The sequence below is a fragment of the Saccopteryx leptura genome, chromosome 4, assembly GCF_036850995.1.
Source record: "Saccopteryx leptura isolate mSacLep1 chromosome 4, mSacLep1_pri_phased_curated, whole genome shotgun sequence".
In the NCBI taxonomy this organism is placed as follows: domain Eukaryota; kingdom Metazoa; phylum Chordata; class Mammalia; order Chiroptera; family Emballonuridae; genus Saccopteryx; species Saccopteryx leptura.
Genome location: NC_089506.1, coordinates 159,273,305 through 159,288,731, shown reverse-complemented (window position 1 = coordinate 159,288,731; position 15,427 = coordinate 159,273,305). Strand labels below are relative to the sequence as shown.

Here is a 15,427-nt window from a genome sequence, read left to right as displayed (position 1 = left end):
TCTTCATCAAATTAGAGGCTTTTAATCTCAATATGTATAAAACCGTACATCTTGCCCCCAAACTAATTCTTCTCTACCAGAATGTCAAGTTGGACACCAGGAGTCCATCAGACACAACATTTTACTAATTCTACATCCAAAATATTTCTCAAATTGGTTTGCTTTAACCAAGTGTTCTATTTTAGTTCTTCTGTACATTATCATAACCTACTGTCTGGGGTATTGTAACTGGTCACCTTCCTTAAAATTTGTACTCCGTTATAACCCCTAGGATTATTTCTTTAAAATGTGCTTTTGACAATGTCACCTTCCAGTCTAAAAATACTTTGATTATCTTTTCACAATAGGTTAAAACTCATTGTTTTTAACAAGGCCCATCAGGCCCTCAATAATCTGGTCCTTGACTCGTCTTCATCACTCTTACCACTCTGTGCCTCAGACATCATTCAGATTTTTTCTGTTTAGGAAGATATCTGCCTTTTACCAGCTTCTCTGAAGTTTCCTTCACCTTTCCCATTTACCCAGATCCTACTTATCCTTTAAGACTCATCTCAGGCAGTAGCCCTGAAGACCCTCTTATCTAAATTTGGCTTGTTTTAAGTGTCATACCCCAGTGCTTCTAAAAGACCCTTTTCATATATGTACTTATAGTCACTCTCACCAGATTGTGTGTAATTATGTGTCCAGTTGTAGTCCTAGATTGAAATCTTTGAGGACAGTGAATATCTTACTCAGCTTTGTATTCCCAGGAACTAGCATAGGGCCCAGCACTTGCTCAATATATATTGGCTGAATCAGTCAATAAATAAGGGATTAGAGAAGTTTCTTTGTTTAGGGAAACCCTTATATTATTAAAGGTGTTTCCCCTTATTAAGAGACATCAAGGAACAACACTGAGCCTAGAAATCAGGAGTATTTCATTGGGAAAAGAAAGAAAAGTACTAAGTTAATTTCTCTGGACCTCAGTTTTCCTACTGATAAAATGAATACGTTGAACACCATGATTTGATTTTATTCACCCTTCTGGGTTTAAATTTTTCCCTGCACTTCTGGGAAATTTGGCAGTATCTGGGGACATTTTGGTTGTCACAACTAAGGGAATGTTGCTGGTATCTGGTGGGTAGAAGTCAGAGATGTTGCTAAATATTCTACAAATCTCAGAATCGCCATTCCCCTCACAGAAAAAGAATTTTCTGGTATCAGATGAGAAACTATTTTCGCTTACTCTGCTTATTTTTCTTATCACTGACAACATATTATATAACTATTGTTTTTACCGCTTCTCTCTTCCACAAGAAGTTAAGCTCTATGTGAAAAGGTGGGCATTTTATTTGTTTTTTTCTTTTATTAATTAAATGTATGCTGAGTGATTGAATAAATGACTTAAATGGAAAGCTATAACAATGATTCTGAATTGTTCATTTAATGTTACAGATAATTTGCCTCTCTTTAATTTCTTATTGACAGGACAGGAGACCTGGGAAACTTGACCACTCCCTGTAATGCCGATTGTAACTGCATGCGATCACATTATTATCCTGTCTGTGGCAGAGATGGAGTCCAATACTTTTCTCCCTGCTTTGCAGGCTGTAAAAATTCTGTTTCAAAAAGACAGCCAGAGGTAACTTGTGTCTGCTTGCTTTACCTTAACGAGACAATGTGTTTGTGTATTTGTGGATAACTTCCTCGATCCCTCTAATGGAGCTACACAATGCCCAGGCTCTCCTTCCTGCCCCACTTTCTCTGTTCAAAAGCCGTGCGTGAGTGTCAGCCATGTAGGGTGAGTGAGCTTCAGAGATCTGCTGGACAGCATTGTACGTATAGCCAACAATTGTGTATTATACACTTCGGATTTACTGAGAGGGTAGAGCTCATGTGAAGTGTTCTTACATTAAAAGAAAAACAAAAGCAAAGATAAAATAAATCTGACCACTCAACAGAAAAAGTCTTCTTTGGGCGTGCCGGGTGGATCCCGGTCGGGCGCATGCGGGAGTCTGTCTGACTGCCTCCCTGTTTCCAACTTCAGAAAAATACAAAATAAATAAATAAATAAATAAACCTCAGATGCAACTATTGTGAAAACTTAACATGGACGTTACACACATCTTTGTAATATTACTTCTACTATAGCAGTGAAATACTAATTACCGTTTGCCATTGCTTTATATTTTTCTCAACTGTATACTTTCTTGAAGTCAGGGAACTTTTCTATTCTTACTAACTACAATGTATATAGTAGAAACATCGCTAATATTTATTGTTTTTATCTGATGCATCACAGATTAATTTAAAAATATCCAAAACATTAACTCATTCTCAAACACAAATTTGTTTTTAATTCTTGATTAGAATAAATATCAGTTTACCTAGTTTTTTTTTTTAATAGAGTTAAATACTTCTAAGAAAATCCAATATAATTTTATGGTACTACATTTACAATCTAAATATTTCATCTAGCTAAATTTAAGAGTTTGGGAAAAAATAATGTTCCTATTACTAATACTGTATAAAAGATCGAGGGAATTATGTACTATGATGTAAGGAAACACAATAAATAAGGTGACAGAACAGCACAATCATGAATATTTGAAATATAGACTAGTGAAAAATAAATAAATAAATAGTAATAAAAATCTAATACTCAGAACATACTTGAAATGGTATTTGTTATTTGATATGATTAATTTGGTATTTATATTTTTCTTTACTGGTACTATAATTGCCATTTTAAACATTAGGGGTTGTTTAGGAAAAGCAGGTTATTTTGACTTCCAAATATTCTATTTGTCCTTGATTTTTTATGTCCATATATTCCATGTAACAACTCCTTTTTTTCAGGATATTTTTCTTTATAGAATATTTTAGATAGGCAAATGCATTGATAATAATGTAATAAATATCTATACACATTTGTTCACAGAAATATTAGTTTTGTATTTCATACCAGTGACTCAAAGTACAAAAACAAATGCCGACTACCAGCAACTGTATTTAAGCAGATATATACTTTTTCATGTAAGAGAGTTGTAAAGTTTCATCAAGTCAAAAAACCCCTCAAAAAACTGTTTTCTTTTTTCTAATGAAAATGTTAAAGACTACATTATATCATTCATCATTATTTGATATATCTGATTGCTGAGTATAAAATAGTCCATTTTGGGGGTGTCTTCTTTATGTTTGAGTGTTCTGAGTCAGTACCAGTGGGCATAGAATACCTTTAGCACCCCAACAAAGATCTCTGACTTGAGAACCATAAAGGCACCACTTCCTTGACTTCTCTACCTCTGCTCTGACTTCATTGAGGCCTTAAATATATAAAAAGATTTATATTAAGGATGGAATTGAGATATAAAAAGTCTTTTAAAAATAATTATGCCTAATATTTAAAATATCTGAATTTTTTCATACAAAAGTATACTTGTAACTTTTTTGACATGTTGCCTTCTAACATTTCATATTCTTAATTTACATAGGTATATAGATGTGTGTATATATATTAAATAGCTAATTTTTTATTTATACATAAAACAACCTTCTGCATAATGTAATAACTTCTAGTTTTTTATTGTCATAAATATGTCATCTTAAGAGGGAGACAGTTTGAATTTAGTAAAGCAATTCAAAAAAGTTTAGAAAAATTATAGGAAAAATGTCATTAAAATGAACATTTTTCCCATGGACTTTAGTGATATGTTAGTTAATTTTACTGAAACACTTGTTTAAATTATAGTGTTTATTCTTTTAAACTATTATAAAGGAGAGATCGTCACTACGTATGCTTTATTTGTGTGTGTGTCTTATAATGGAAAAGAAGAAAGCAGGATTTTTTTTGAAGAATTATCAATTTAAAGCAGTTTAGAATGTGCACAATGATGTAATTATTATCTCAAGTCAATTTGTTTCATAAGTTCTGAGAAATAATAGATTACAAGTTGAAGTAATGGATACAAAAGTCAAATACAGATGACTGTACTTCATAAATATGGCCACTTGTTTTCCCTTGATTAATTTCTTAGGGTTAATTACTCTTTCTCAGTATTATTTGTTGTGTATGAATTAAGACTGTAAGAGTCATGTCTAGAGATCACCTAAATTTACAATGATAATATATGTTTTTAAGGTAAACACTTATGGTATTTTTATATTTTATATTCTAGGTATATTACAACTGTTCCTGTATAGAAATGAAAACAGAAGCAACACCTCCTGCAGCAGGTTTTGGTTTTGAAGCTAAAGCTGGAAAATGTGAAACTCGATGTACAAATTTGCCCATATTTCTTGGCATTTTCTTTGCTGCCATTGTTTTTACCTTTATGGCAGGCACTCCTATAACTGTGTCCATTCTAAGGTATGTGTTGTATTTTGAAATTTGACATCCCTAAGGCAACATGTTGAGTGAAAAAGAAAGTAGACTCCGAGGTTCACTTGGGGTTTATATTGCCCATTGGTTCTAATACCTGGTCAGCCTTACATTACTGTATTCTCCCATGTATAAGATGCACTTTTTTCCTGAAAAAGTTTGGGGTCTAAAAACTGGGTGCGTCTTACACAGTGGTTGTAGCTTTTTTTACTTGCATTTCTCACTTTTTTGCATTTTTTTTTTGGTGCTCATTGTTGAAGACAGCGATTCATCATTAGACACAGATGAGGACAAGCTAACAGATGGGAGTTTTGACAGTGATGAGGAGTTATATAAATTTTATGATGAATAAAACTTGAGTTCAATAACTTTATGTAATACATTTTTTTTTCAAATTTTGGGCCCCAAAATTAAGGTGCATCTTATACAAGGGATGTCTTATACATGGGGGGAAATGCGGTAGTTTCATGCTATTAAAAAAGCTAGCTTGCCCTGGCCAGTTGGCTCAGTGGTAGAGCATCGGCCTGGCGTGCAGAGGTCTCGGGTTCAATTCCCGGCCAGGGCACACAGGAGAAGCGCCCATCTGCTTCTCCACCCCTCTCTCTCTCCTTTCTCTCTGTCTCTCTCTTTCCCTCCCGCAGCGAGGCTCCATTGGAGCAAAGATGGCCCGGGCGCTGGGGATGGCTCCTTGGCCTCTGCCCCAGGCGCTAGAGTGGCTCTGGTCGCGACAGAGCGATGCCCCGGAGGGGCAGAGCATCGCCCCCTGGTGGGCAGAGCGTCGCCCCATGGTGGGCGTGCCGGGTGGATCCCGGTCGGGCGCATGCGGGAGTCTGTCTGACTGTCTATCCCCGTTTCCAGCTTCAGAAAAATACAAAAAAAAAAAAAAAGCTAGCTCATTGAACCCCAGATGTATGAGGTTTAAATGAGATCATGTATGTGAGAGTGCCCTAATGTTGCCCACCTGTTATATACATGATGTTAAGTTTTCTACATCTTCCATGAGGCTTCAGTTGTAAGCTGAAAATATGTTCAATTGAATTTGAGTATGATGGAAATCCAGTGCACTCCATCTATGTCAGAATCAGAATGACATGCGTTCTGCCTCATACGTTAGGTGCTGTGATATTAACCCTTCCTGTAAACAGTGCTAATGGATAAGTAGCTGGAGGTCACCTGGCTCTTCACAGGGTTCTGTGCTTTTAGTTGCTTTTCCTCCTTCTACAGCACTTTGTGAAAATGTTTTCTATCTGCCCTTCCATAAGCTCATCAGCCTGCCTGTTTTGTTCTCCTAACAAACTGGCTTTCTCCTTTTGAGTTTTTGTCCCTTGATACCTTTTCACATACTTTTTGATGAATGGAAGAGTATTATGGACTCTGTCTAAAATGCATTAAATAGTCTAGTAATGATATAATACATGGAAATTCGATTTATTTAGAGTATAAAAAACATGTTTTCAAAACTTTATTTGGAAATAAGTTATATGTCACCTTTCAACTGCAAAATTGTGTATAAAGACTAGTTGATCTCTTAGCTCTCATCTAACGCTCTTGTCCTGGCTCGATATCTCATTCAGACTTGACAGTCATTATTAAAGGAGGTATTGTTGAATCAGATTGAGCCTGAGCAAAGTTTTATATTGTCTCAAATTTGTACTCTTATCCCATAGATATGATTTCTGTCTCCAAGTTAGTAAGAAATAAGAATTATTTGCTTGAAACTGAAAACATGTGACATGTGAATTAAGCAGTAGTAAAAAATAGATTTTGTTAGTGAATATCCATTCTCCTTTACATTTGTTAAAATTATATGTATTCAGTATAGTTGTTGAAAGTTATTTGACTTTTTGGCATGAGTTGTAGTACTTTAGTTCAGAAAACATTTTTCTCCTTTTACAATTCTAGAAAGTTTAAACTGTATATAAGTGGTTATAAATTATTTGCTTCTTCCATAAGCATAACATCTACTTTAATCTAGAAATGTCACCCTGGTGTAAAAATAAATTTGCTCAAAGAGTGAATGTATCATCCAACCGTTTTTGGCCTCATGTGTGTTTACTATCTATCTCCAGGTGTGTTAACCAAAGACAACGGTCTCTAGCATTAGGAGTACAGCTTATGATGCTTCGATTACTAGGTATGCCATTTTTCATAATTCATTAGTAACTTGTTTATTTTTGTTCTTTAGTGTTATTGATTTATTCATTTATGATATGTGCCAAGAAAGTAATTAATTTAAATGTAGTAGAAGACTATATAATTGAAGAAAGCTGTTTTCTAGTATTTAAGATGTAGTTTTATTTGTATATCACATACGAAAATAATGACTTTAGTTTTTACCTGATTGGCTTACTATTGTTTCCAATTCTATTCCAAATATAACCTTAAGGAGTATATCATGTTTATTTGAATTATATTATCATCAATGCCTTTCTATTAGGGCATCGTGAGAGACATATTTTTTTTATTTATGTAACACATATTGCCAACATAAATTATGATAAAATCTTATTTATAACTACTATATATTTTTTTCTTCCTGCATTTACCTCCATTTGGGGAATGGTTATGGTACATCAATAATAGAAAATAGTTAGAATTTTATGAGGTTCTGGCCCTGGCCAGTTGGCTCAGTGGTAGAGCATTGGCCTGTTGTGTGGATGTCCCAGGTTCGATTCCCAGCCAGGACACAAAGGAGAATCACCCATTTGCTTCTCCCCCCTCCTCCCCACCCTGCCTCTCTTTCTCTCTATATATATGTCTCCCTTCTCCTCCCCTCCTGCAGCCATGGCTCGATGGAGCCATTTGGCCCCACGCCTCTGAGGATGGCTCCATGGGCTCCGCTTCAGGCATTAAAAAAAAAAAAATTGGCTCCAGTCTGCCTCTGCCTTTCCTCCTCACTAAAAAAAAGAACTTTATGAGGTCCTGGATGTAGGAAAAATAAGAAAGACAAACATTGTTTTATACACATAATGATGTGTGTATACTTATTTACACAATATTATGCACATAATATTGAGATCATTTTAAAAACAAAAACCAAAAGTAGGAACATTACAGGTCATCTGAACCAACTTTCTCATTTCTTAGATGAATAAATGAAGGCTCTGGGAGATTCAGGGATTTGCCCATACTTCCACAATTAATGATGAAAATGAGAGTAAGAAATGTCTCCTTATTCAGTCCAGTGCTCTTTTGACTCATTCATGCCACAGGTCATGGAAGAATAGGCTAGATGTAGCTGAAATTTTTATCTCAGCAATGCCACTTCTAATCATGTGTTTGATTTGTAGTAATTGGAAGCTCCTTAATTATGTAAAACTTTTGTGCTTTCTGATCTCACACAGGGTAGGCTGTATTTGATTGAGATAGCAGTACTAAGGATGTTAATGTTTGTGTGCACACATATGCCTCATGCAAACACATACATGTCAGTATGTGTATATATATATTCACATGTACACACATATATAATACACTTTTTAGCACTTTTTTGTGCATCAATTTATTTTGATTTTTTAGAAGTATAATAACTAATTTAAAAGATATATTTATTAAATTAGAAAAGCAGTGAATTAAAATATTTAACCAAACTAATTGGTAATGCAATATATGCCAGAGATTTTTATTAAAATAATTTTTAATTGATTAGAAATATATAATTATGTTTAATTATTTTAGACTTTTATCCTTTTTTATATCCCTATTATTTGTACATGAACTAATTGATTTGCAAATGGACAGATTTGACGTCTATTCTTATTTATATAAAATATATGTATAGTCATGGACATAAAAATCTATAACTATAAACTGTAATCTTTACCCATGTATATTCACACGTAATTCTTCTAGGCTCAATACCTGGACCTATTGTTTTTGGTGTCACAATAGACAGCACATGTATGCTCTGGGATATTAACAAGTGTGGAATTAAAGGAGCTTGCTGGGTTTATGATAACATCAAGATGTCTCGTATGCTGGTGGCCATAAGTAAGTAGTGACTTCTTGATAACTCTCGATTAAATCAATGAAGTAAAAAAAAAACCTCTTATTGTTACTGACTTTGGTTTTGAAAGGTTGAGTCTGTACTGTTAGGCTGTTTTACAGACCTGAAGCAGAGATCAGCTATCAGCAGGTGATAAAAGGCTTTACCTGCTGTCTGCAAGACTCAGTCTGAAACAAAGAGAATAACATTTTGGCTTTCATTACATCACATGTATAATTTTCTTATGACAACTTTTGTCAAACATTTTTGGGGTAGTCTAACAAAACTGAAGGAGAATTCTAAAAGACTCTGGATTTCATCTAGGTACAGAGGTGCTGGAAAGCACACAAAAGCTGAGGTAGGGAAGCGCCCTTGAGTTCTACAACATGCTACAAGAAATGTTCTGAAAGTTTAGAAGATTCGCCATGATGTTTAACCCTTTTTACCTTTGACAATCTTGGTTAAGCAATAAATGAATATTAAGATTAAGGAAGCAGAGAAATGCATCTAGTTTGTAAAAGTAAGATAAAAATATTAAAACAACCTAAGAAACTAAAATATTATAAAACAGAAATCATATATATATATTGATTGCAGTTGTGATCACAGTTATTTTGGCACATGTATCAAGATAGCTTATTGCTCTTACATTTGTTTAAACCCAGAGCATGCTGTCTGAATTTATGGTGATAGTAACACAATAGTCACTGAAGAAATAAATGCATAAATAAAAAATGGGAGAGTAAGTATTGACTAGAACAGGCAGAAGTAATCTTTCTACCAATTTTCCCTACAAAAAAACTATTTTAATTAAATGTCTTTTTATGTTTAAAATTTTAATTATTTTTGTATTCTTTCATTAAAAGATATATATATATAATATATTATATATATATAATGAATTGTTCCTACTGTTATAAATGTGAGCATTTTCCCCTAAAAGCCTTATACCTTTATATTTTTCAAAAACATTATAACAGTAGCACTTATGTAATTAATCTTTCTATAAATCTAGAACTACTTAGGTCATTGAGCATTGCTGTTATTCAGATACACACTTTGAGTAAAGCATTAATGATCAACACAGATAGCTACACTGCAGCAGTTACATTGTAAGGCTATTTATTTTATTTGACTGGAGCTTAAATGTTGTGCTCTGGCCAGAACTAGTTTCTCCTCATATAACTGAGTTTAAAGTCTCGGTTCTTTGAAAATAAATCAAAGCTTGTAAAGTGAATCTTGATATTTGATATTTTTAGTTCATACTTAAAAGTAAATTTGGTTGAGTATTGAATGTGATATATTCGCATAGAGGCTTTCTTCTAAGAACTCCAAAGCTTTTTTATTTTATTTTTAGAGTTATTTCTATCAAGAACATGAAAATTCTGCAGCTTCATTTTAGGTTCAAGGATGTGCTAAGCTGTTTTCCTTTGTCATTGATTTTTTTGCTTGTAATTTTTTATAGATATGGTATTATGTTAATAAAATTAGAATGGAACATGGTTTTATTAAATTCTTTATGACACATAAGAATGTACAATTATAACCAAGAATAAAATAAGTATTGCATATTTTTATTGTTTAGAAAGAAAATACAAGCTAGTTCATTGAAATATATACAGAATTTTTATTGAAATATACCATCTTCCTAAAGATTAAAAAATAGAACTATATACTTCTATATGCTTCTCTTTAACTTAACGAGTTTCTAGTTTTGAAGAATTTCTCAATGAGATTGATTTTTTTGTAATAATTAAAGGCCCAAATGCATGATTAATTTTATTTTTATATTTAGGTGTTACTTGTAAAACTGTCACCATTTTCTTTAATGGACTTGCAGTCTTTTTATATAAACCACCACCATTAGATGCAGATGTGTCATTTCAAAATTCGAATGCAGTTGTGACTGCTGTTCCGATTGAATGTGACCTCAGCAAAGCGAGAAATGAAGGATGAAATAAGGAAAGAGACTGTGTTACAGCTGGAAAATCAGCCTGTATTTGTGAAAATGCACATTGCCACTGCAGCGTCATCTACCCAACATGGACATTTAAAAAATTGATATTTTATAATTAAATGTGTTTTCCATATATGTACAGTATGAGTGAACTCTCATTTGTTTTGTTTTAATGTAAGAAACAGACCTGTGCCTTCAAAACTCACCAAAAGCCTCAACACACACACACACACACACACACACACACACACACACACACACACACACATTGGCTAGGTGTGAAATTCCCAACTAATAAACTAGAAAAAAAGAAAACCAATGATTAGCTAAAATTTGTGGTTAAAAAATGTAATTAAATTTATATGTGATGATTTTCAAAAACTATTATGACGCTCATAAATTTAAAACCAGCTAAATAATATTATTTGTTTTTAAATTTATATATACTAATCTGTTCTTTATCACAGAAGGTTACATAACTTTTAGAATATGTTAATTTTATTCTTTGTGTCCCAGTATAGAGTAAATTTAGAAATATCAGCATTGTATATACATATTTTCGCTTTAACTCAAGAAATCTAGGAAGTAATTTATTGATATTGCTAGTTTTTAATACTTACCTCTTTTTTTTTTTTTTTTCATTTTTCTGAAGCTGGAAACAGGGAGAGACAGTCAGACAGACTCCCGCATGCGCCCGACCGGGATCCACCCGGCACGCCCACCAGGGGCGATGCTCTGCCCATCCTGGGCATCGCCATGTTGCGACCAGAGCCACTCTAGCGCCTGGGGCAGAGGCAAAGGAGCCATCCCCAGTGCCCGGGCCATCTTTGCTCCAATGGAGCCCTAGCTGCGGGAGGGGAAGAGAGAGACAGAGAGGAAGGCGCGGCGGAGGGGTGGAGAAGCAAATGGGTGCTTCTCCTGTGTGCCCTGGCCGGGAATCGAACCCGGGTCCTCCGCACGCTAGAATACTTACCTCTGAATATCAATCTGTGATAGTGTTACTCAATTATATATCTTCCAGAGGAAAGTATCAGCTTTAGCAAAAAAAATGCCAATTAGACACAAAAGATTTCTATTTTTTTAATGACTTAGGTGCATTTTACTGGATTTCTTTGTAATTAATGAGCTGTTGATCAATGTTTAGATACTTAGTAATTTAATTTTTATCACTTAAGAAACTGATTACCTCATACATTACTTATAGCACCTAAAATAGTGCTTTGCTTATAAGTTGGCATGTACTATTATTGTTTGATTAAAACAAACTCTACTCTTTAACTGATCCATTTATTTGAAAGATAAAGTATTTCATGTCTGAGAACCTTACAACACTCCATTTATTCAGGTCAGACTTCAGCCAACTTTGCTCAGAAATTGGGAAAAAATAGATCTGTGAACATCAAAAATAACTTCTGGCTAGTCAAGATTTACTGATTTCCAGTGTTGATTCTTACCCTTTAAAAATTTTTTTGAAATAAGATTACTAATTTAATAAGGTTTAATAAAATAACTTAGCATTTTTACAAGCAGTGTGTTATGTACACTCTGATCAGAGTAACAGAGAGAGTACAGGCCTGGTAGGAAACCAGGAGTGGAAGCACTAAGTGATTCACAGAGTTGAAGAGCTTATGTATGTGTCATGGTGATCTGTGACCAGTAATCACTCAAGAAACTAGTAGCATTTATACATTGAAAAGCAAGGAGAAATGCATTAGTTAGGCAAACAAGCACACTTTAATGTTAGAGAATTAGAGGACCAGTGGGCCAGGAATCAGAGACAGACAAACTTAAACCAGAAACATATAAAAACCAGAGGCTGAGGTCAGATGGTTAGTCAAAAACCAGCCATATGGGAAGCAGGAAATTTATCATAACCAAGACAGTGCAAGGTAGGCAGGGAACAAACGTGTGACACCTCGAATCAGAGCCAATCTCTCTTCCACCCAGCCAGACATTTTAAATGCTCCTTCCTGTTGGAGCCAAGGCTAAAGGAGAGTTTAGACTTTCTGTGTCGATATGTGGAAGCAGGGAATTGAAAAGAAAAATTTTCTAGATGTAAAATAATGGCAAATTCCAAGGAACTCATTGATAAAGATGTGAAACAGCAAGAAGAGAGGAATCAGAATAACTATAAAAACTTATTTGTGTAAGGCCACTTAATTAGGAGAAGGAAAAAAAACACCCCATACATGAAAATAGTTTGACAAACAAATCACAAAATTGACATTCATAGTGATTTTTACTTATCAAGGGTTTTATTGTATTCTGTGTACTCAATTTTATGATGTTTTATAAACTTTTTAATAATCGTTAAAATGAAAATAATTTTGGCACTTGAAGGAAATCAGTCTCTTATTTATAATATACATATTTACAAAGAATACCTCCTTTCATGATAGGACACTGGAGACACTACTGTAATTTACAAACACTTATATTTTTGCATTTACCTAGATTATATGGATTGTGCTACTTTTAGAACAAAATTTTTCATAAAATGCACTTTTTACAATTTGTAATGATTTTTAAGTAAGCTTGAAACTGTTAAGTTGACCTGTGGTGATTTTTGTATGTAATTAATTGCATATGTCTTAAAACTTTTATTTTAAGGATTTCCTTAGTGTAGGAAATTCAGATGTAAAACTTTTATCCAGGGAGAGAACTGTGTACAGTCGATTTAGCTATATAAGTCAGAGGAAATATAAATAAAATTTTAGTTCTATTTTCTTTCAAGATGTATTTATTGTATAAAAAAATTATGCAAAATGTATATACATGCCTTTCTTAAAATTAGACCGTTTATACTAGTTTGTTTTAAGTATTTAACCTTATTAAAGGGTACATATTTTGAAATATGATTTATCTGTGTTTGAATACGCACCCATGTGATGGTTGGGAGAGGGAAAATTCATGTTCTTTCGAACTTGGTGAATATGATTTAGTTAATCTGATGATTTCTGGTATCTCAACAGATATATTTAATTAAAAAAACATACATTCTAAAATTCTTCATACAATATACTAAAATTCTTCACACAACAGTTTCCATGTATGAAAGATGAATCAGATTTATATGAGTAAGATACATGTTACAGATGGTTGTGAAATGTCGAACACTACAAAGGTAAGTTTTTGGAAAGGTTATATTTAATTCTTCTTGGGTTATCAAAATAGTATGTTTTATAAAGAAATCAGATTGGACATTAATTTGAGATGTAATGTCCTTTTCTTTCTCACTACAACACATTCAGGCTCCTTCAGCCTTTTTGTGCCCAAACAATAAATATTAACTTAAAATTATGTGGGACTGATCAAAAATAAATAAAAGACTGTTTACAAACTGAACTGGCACATTGGATCTGAACAGTTTAGTGTTTTAGCTAAAATTAATTTACCTTCTAAGAAGTCATCCTTGTCTGACTTTCTAAAACTTTGTTTTGTAGTAGTTTTAGACTTATAAAGTTTTTAAAATAGTGTACAGAATTTTCCCATATGCATTACTTGCCCCCCCCCCAATGTCAACAATTTACATATCTATAGAGCAGTTATCTAACCCAGGATATTAGAGGGAGAAGTAGCTAATACCAGATCTGCAAAGGGCATGGCAGAACTCGTTCACGTGGTGGCAATGTTATTGTCCTTTTTTTTTAATTGCTGAACTGTACGTATTAAAATGATGCATTTTACTATAAGTAAATTATGCCCCAGCAGAGTTGATTTGTAAAGAGGAAATGATATTAGAAACATTGTTTTTTAACAAAAGACATTGCTGGGAATCATGTTAGTGATAAGGATGTTTCTAAAAAAGGAGGCTGGTATCTCCTCTCTAATTGGAAGTTTGCTAAGTTCAGTCACATCAAAATGGAGTATGGACCCCAATATGCTGAGGGAGGAAAGGAACACAGAATTCCTGCTTAGGCCAAGGAAGCACAATACACAGGAAGTCTCGGAAGAGTGGCTGCACTTACCGGAAGACAACTTCACCTGCCTTGAGATGCCAGGGAGACCTGACACTTTGAGCAGTCTTAATGGGACTCTTCAAAAGTACTGCCTACTAGGAGGTCCTTCAGGAGGCCCCTGACTACAGTGGTTTGACTTATGACTTCAATTTTAGGATGGTGGGAAAGCAATACACATTCAGTAGAAACCGTACTTTGAATTTTGTTTTTTTCCCAGGTACTGATGTGCAGTATGGTACTCTTGCGATGGTGGTCAGCGGAGCCAGCTGCAGATTCCAGTCAGCCAGGCAATCAGCAGGGCGAACAGCTGATACTCCAATGCACAACATGTTGCCAGCATTCTTTTGTTTTAGTTCAGTGCTTCATTCTTCAGGCCCAGTGCTTTTGGCTGCGTACGTTAATGGCGAGTACCCATCCGCCCACTGCTTTCACTTTTAGTGCAATATGTCAGCAGTTACAGGAGATATTCAACATAGTTTTTAAAAGATATAAAAAAAAGCTTGGTGTTAGATGATTTTGCCCAATTGTCGGCTAATGTAAATATTCTGAGCATGTTTAAGGTAGGCTGGGCTAAGCTAAGTTGTTCAGTAGGTTGTATTAAATGCTTTTCAGCTTACGATATTTTAAATTTACTGTGAATAGATTGGGACATCATACCGTCATCAGTGGAAGAGAATCGGTGGAGGCAGGAACTGGCTGAAGCAGGTCTGTGAGAAATCAGCTGGAGGTGGTATCAACCTGTCTGGGAACCGATCATTACAGAAGTCACGATAGACCTATAATCGCACCCCTTAATTAAGCGAGCTTTTTTAGAGGCCTGCCAGAAAGGACATAGAGGTCAACCAGTATTAGTTAGGAGGAAATGACTAGGTCCCGCTGGTGTCAGGTTTTTTCTTCTCTCACTCCCCTGCAGGAGAAGACAGACGAGGACTAGTGAGTGTATCATCCCTCCCCTTAACACGACCCTTTTCCACAAGTCACTTCTCATTTGGGAGCAGGAGAGAACTGAGACCTTTCTGATACTTAAGGGAAAAAAAGGCATTGTAGCTATAGGATCTAGCCAAGAATGTTGTCAAGGGGGTGGAATGAATAGATCCTACGTAATGGATTTGAAGGTAGCTTACAGGTAAGTTTGTTTATATAGAGTTCCACTTATTCCAGTCTGT

At 34.5% G+C, this 15,427-nt stretch overlaps 1 protein-coding gene across 2 annotated transcripts in view; it reads left to right on the top strand.

Annotated features, from left to right (window-relative positions):
• SLCO4C1 (solute carrier organic anion transporter family member 4C1) overlaps window positions 1-10,304 on the top strand; it is a 76,872-nt gene extending 66,568 nt beyond the window's left edge. The window contains exons 9-13 of one of the 2 annotated variants that reach the window (XM_066381908.1): window positions 1,468-1,621; window positions 4,158-4,348; window positions 6,430-6,494; window positions 8,213-8,350; window positions 10,186-10,304. In XM_066381908.1, coding sequence (XP_066238005.1) covers window positions 1,468-1,621; window positions 4,158-4,348; window positions 6,430-6,494; window positions 8,213-8,350; window positions 10,186-10,301 — 664 coding nt within the window. In that variant the 3' untranslated portion in view covers window positions 10,302-10,304. Of the gene's footprint in view, window positions 1-1,467; window positions 1,622-4,157; window positions 4,349-6,429; window positions 6,495-8,212; window positions 8,351-10,140 lie in introns of both variants that reach the window. The other variant, XM_066381907.1, reaches the window with a different exon arrangement.
• The last annotated feature ends 5,123 nt before the right edge of the window (window positions 10,305-15,427 follow it).